This window comes from Solanum pennellii, chromosome 3, assembly GCF_001406875.1.
Source record: "Solanum pennellii chromosome 3, SPENNV200".
Taxonomy (NCBI): domain Eukaryota; kingdom Viridiplantae; phylum Streptophyta; class Magnoliopsida; order Solanales; family Solanaceae; genus Solanum; species Solanum pennellii.
The window spans coordinates 18,239,470-18,242,688 of record NC_028639.1 but is presented as its reverse complement, the minus strand read 5'-3'; the positions used below and the strand labels follow the sequence as shown (position 1 = coordinate 18,242,688).

General features: G+C 42.0%; 1 protein-coding gene across 1 annotated transcript; it reads left to right on the top strand.

The window, feature by feature from the left end:
• Positions 1–499: 499 nt before the first annotated feature.
• On the top strand, positions 500–3,219 carry LOC107013243. The gene is made up of 2 exons (XM_015213202.1): positions 500–2,498; positions 2,687–3,219. Exons 1-2 carry the CDS (start codon positions 500–502, stop codon positions 3,217–3,219), a joined length of 2,532 nt encoding a protein of 843 aa, XP_015068688.1.

Here is a 3,219-nt window from a genome sequence, read left to right as displayed (position 1 = left end):
AATCAGACAATGATGAGGAGATCCAAAACCAGATGACTTCACAAGAAACAGGGACAACAGAGGAGATAAGGGCGTTAAAACAACAAATGGCAGAGATGTACGAGGCTTGGATGAGTGGACTACCTCCACCGTCTTCAATCTGAGACTATTTTAATACAAATATGTCTCCCCCTATCCAGGTGTCAACAAGCGATCCGATATATCCCCCTGGATTCGGCCCCTATGCTAACACATCCAATGTCGCTGGAACTTCTACGGTGCGCCCTTCGAATAAGCCTGTGATAAGTAATCCACTCTTTGTGTCAACTGCCCCGACTAAAAGCATCCCGCAGCCAACTATGGTGCCCAAATCCAACAGCGATCCTCCGTCCAAAGTTCAACGTTATCAGAGTTACACTCTTGAAGAGGCCATTAAATTCCAAGATCTCATCCCCATATTCATCAATATAGTTCCCCTGTCGAAATTGAGAAGATGGTCAAGAATGAAGAACATGAAGAAATGACTAAGAAAATGAAGAGTTTGGAACAGAGTATAAGAGATATTCAAGGACTAGGAGGCCACAAAGGCATCTCGTTCAGTGACTTGTGTATGTTTCCTCACGTCCATTTGCCTGCTGGTTTTAAAACTCCAAAGTTTGAAAAATACGATGGTCATAGAGACCCCATAGCTCATTTAAAGAGATATTGCAACCAATTGAGGGGTGCAGAGGGCAAAGAAGAGTTACTTATGGCCTATTTTGGGGAAAGCTTAGTAGGGATTGCATCTGAATGGTTCATAGATCAGGATATCACCAACTGGAACACATGGGATGATTTGGCTCGATGTATTGTACAGCAATTCCAATATAATATTGACATTGTTCCAGATCGCTCCTCGTTAGCCAACATGAGGAAAAAGACCACGGAAAATTTTCGTGAATATGCTATCAGATGGAGGGAACAAGCTGCTAGGGTTAAACCACCGATGAAGGAGTCAGAGATGATTGACGTTTTTCTCCAGGCGCAAGAACCTGATTACTTTCACTATCTGCTTTCTGCCGTCGGGAAGACATTCGCTGAAGTTATTAAGGTAGGGGAAATGGTGGAAAATGGCATCATGTCTGGAAAGATTGTAAGTCAAGCTGCCTTAAAAGCCACAACACAAGTGCTTCAAAATAGTTCTGGAAATATTGGAGGGAAGAAGAGAAGGAAGGATGTGGCCACTATTGTATCAGCGCCTAGGACTCATGTCCAAGGTAATTCCCCACAACACTATTTTCCTTCCCAAGCTCCACAATATTCTGTCCCATACACTCCATATCATGTTTTTAATGCACAACCAATTGCACCCCCTTCTTATCCACAATGGCGTGCACCAACTCCACAATATCATCCACCACCCCCACAAGTTCATCAAAATACTGCTAGAATTCCTTTCTGTCCTAGACCACAATACAAAAAGGAAAATGGCGTTAAAGATGAGTTCACTCATATTGGGGAGTCGTATGCTAGCTTGTTCCAAAAATTATGGACGTTGAATGTTTTGAGTCCTATTGAGAGAAAGATGTTGAATCCTCCCCGGAGAAATTTGGATTATTCTCAACATTGCACATATTGTTCTAATGCCCCAGGGCACAATATAGAGAGATGTTGGTATTTGAAAAGGGTCATTCAGGATTTGATCGATTCTAATCGAATTATAGTTGAAAGTCCGAGTGGACCCAACATCAATCAAAATCCATTGCCGAGGCATACTGAAACAAACATGCTAGAAACGATGAAGGGTCATGAAGAGTTTGCATCTCCGTATAAGCCAATCCTTAGGGTTGGAACTGGCATTGAGAAGTCGGCGAATGTTGTTGATTTAACAAAAATGATGCCTTTAGGGGCGGAAAGTAGGTTAGAAAAGTTGAGTCCATCAAACACACCCATCTTAACTGTGAAAGGAGCCATTGAAGATGTTTGGGCAAGTTCGAGTAAGGCAAAATCGTTTGTTCCAAAAAAGCTAAACAAGCCTATCTTTATCGTGCAAGGGGCCCATATTCCTCCTGTGATTATTAGGCCAGTATCCCAGCTCCCAATGACTAACCCCAAAGTTGTTCCTTGGAATTATGAGTCTACTGTTGTGACATACAAGGGAAAAGAAATTGATGAAGAAATAGATGAAGTAGGAGGAATAACCCGTTCAGGAAGATGTTATATCCCGATGGAATTGAGGAAAACTAAAAATGACCAAATACAAATAAAGAGTCCGGTCACTGAAGGAGAGGCAGAGGAATTCCTAAGGAAGATGAAACTATCAGACTACTCCGTGGTGGAACAATTAAGAAAAACTCCAGCCCAAATCTCTTTGTTGTCTTTGATAATACATTCTGATGAACATCGTAAGGCTGTAATGAAAATTTTGAATGAAGCACATGTTCCTAGTAAAGTTATAGTGAGTCAGTTAGAGAAGATTGCTGGGAGAATATTTGAGGTAAATCGCATCACCTTTTCAGATGATGAACTACCCAAAGAAGGTACAGGACATAACCAAGGCCTACATATCACTGTAAAGTGTGAGCTTTCATATGTCACTCGAGTTCTAATTGATGAAGGATCTGGAGCAAATATTTGTCCTTTATCAACTCTACAAAAATTGAATGTTAGTGCTGAAAGGGTCCGACCCAACAATGTATGTGTAGAGCTTTTGATGGGTCAAAAACAGATGTCATTGGTGAGATAGAGCTCGTATCAACCATAGGGCCTGTGGATTTCGCTGTGAATTTTCAAGTGTTGGATATCAACGCGTCCTACAATCAATTGTTGGGGAGGCCATGGGTGCATAGGGCTGGAGCAGTCCCCTCAACGTTGCATCAAATGATTAAGTTTGAATACGACCGACAAGAAGTGATTGTTCATGGTGAGGGGGATTTGTCAATCTACAAAGACTCTTCCTCCCCTTTTATCAAGGCGAATAATGAGAATGAGGCACTGGTTTATCAAGCTTTTGAGGTAGTGGTTATTGAGCATGTCCCCGAGGGGAGTGTCATTTCAAAACCAATGATGCCCATCGCGTCTGTAATGGTGATGAATGAATTGCTGAAACATGGGTTTGATCCGGGTAAAGGCTTAGGAATCTGCTTGCAAGGGAGAACTTATCCAGTGAGTCTACGAAAGAGCATCGGTACTTTTGGCTTAGGCTACCAACCTAGAGTCGAGGACAAAATGAAGGCAAAGAAGCAGAAGAGAGATGTATAG

Coding starts and splice junctions, on each gene's coding strand:
- LOC107013243 (XM_015213202.1), top strand. CDS start 500: ATGACTAAGAAAATGAAGAGTTTGGAACAGAGTATAAGAGATATTCAA. Junction 2,499..2,686: donor TGATGAACTACCCAAAGAAG/GTACAGGACATA, acceptor GGTCAAAAACAG/ATGTCATTGGTGAGATAGAG.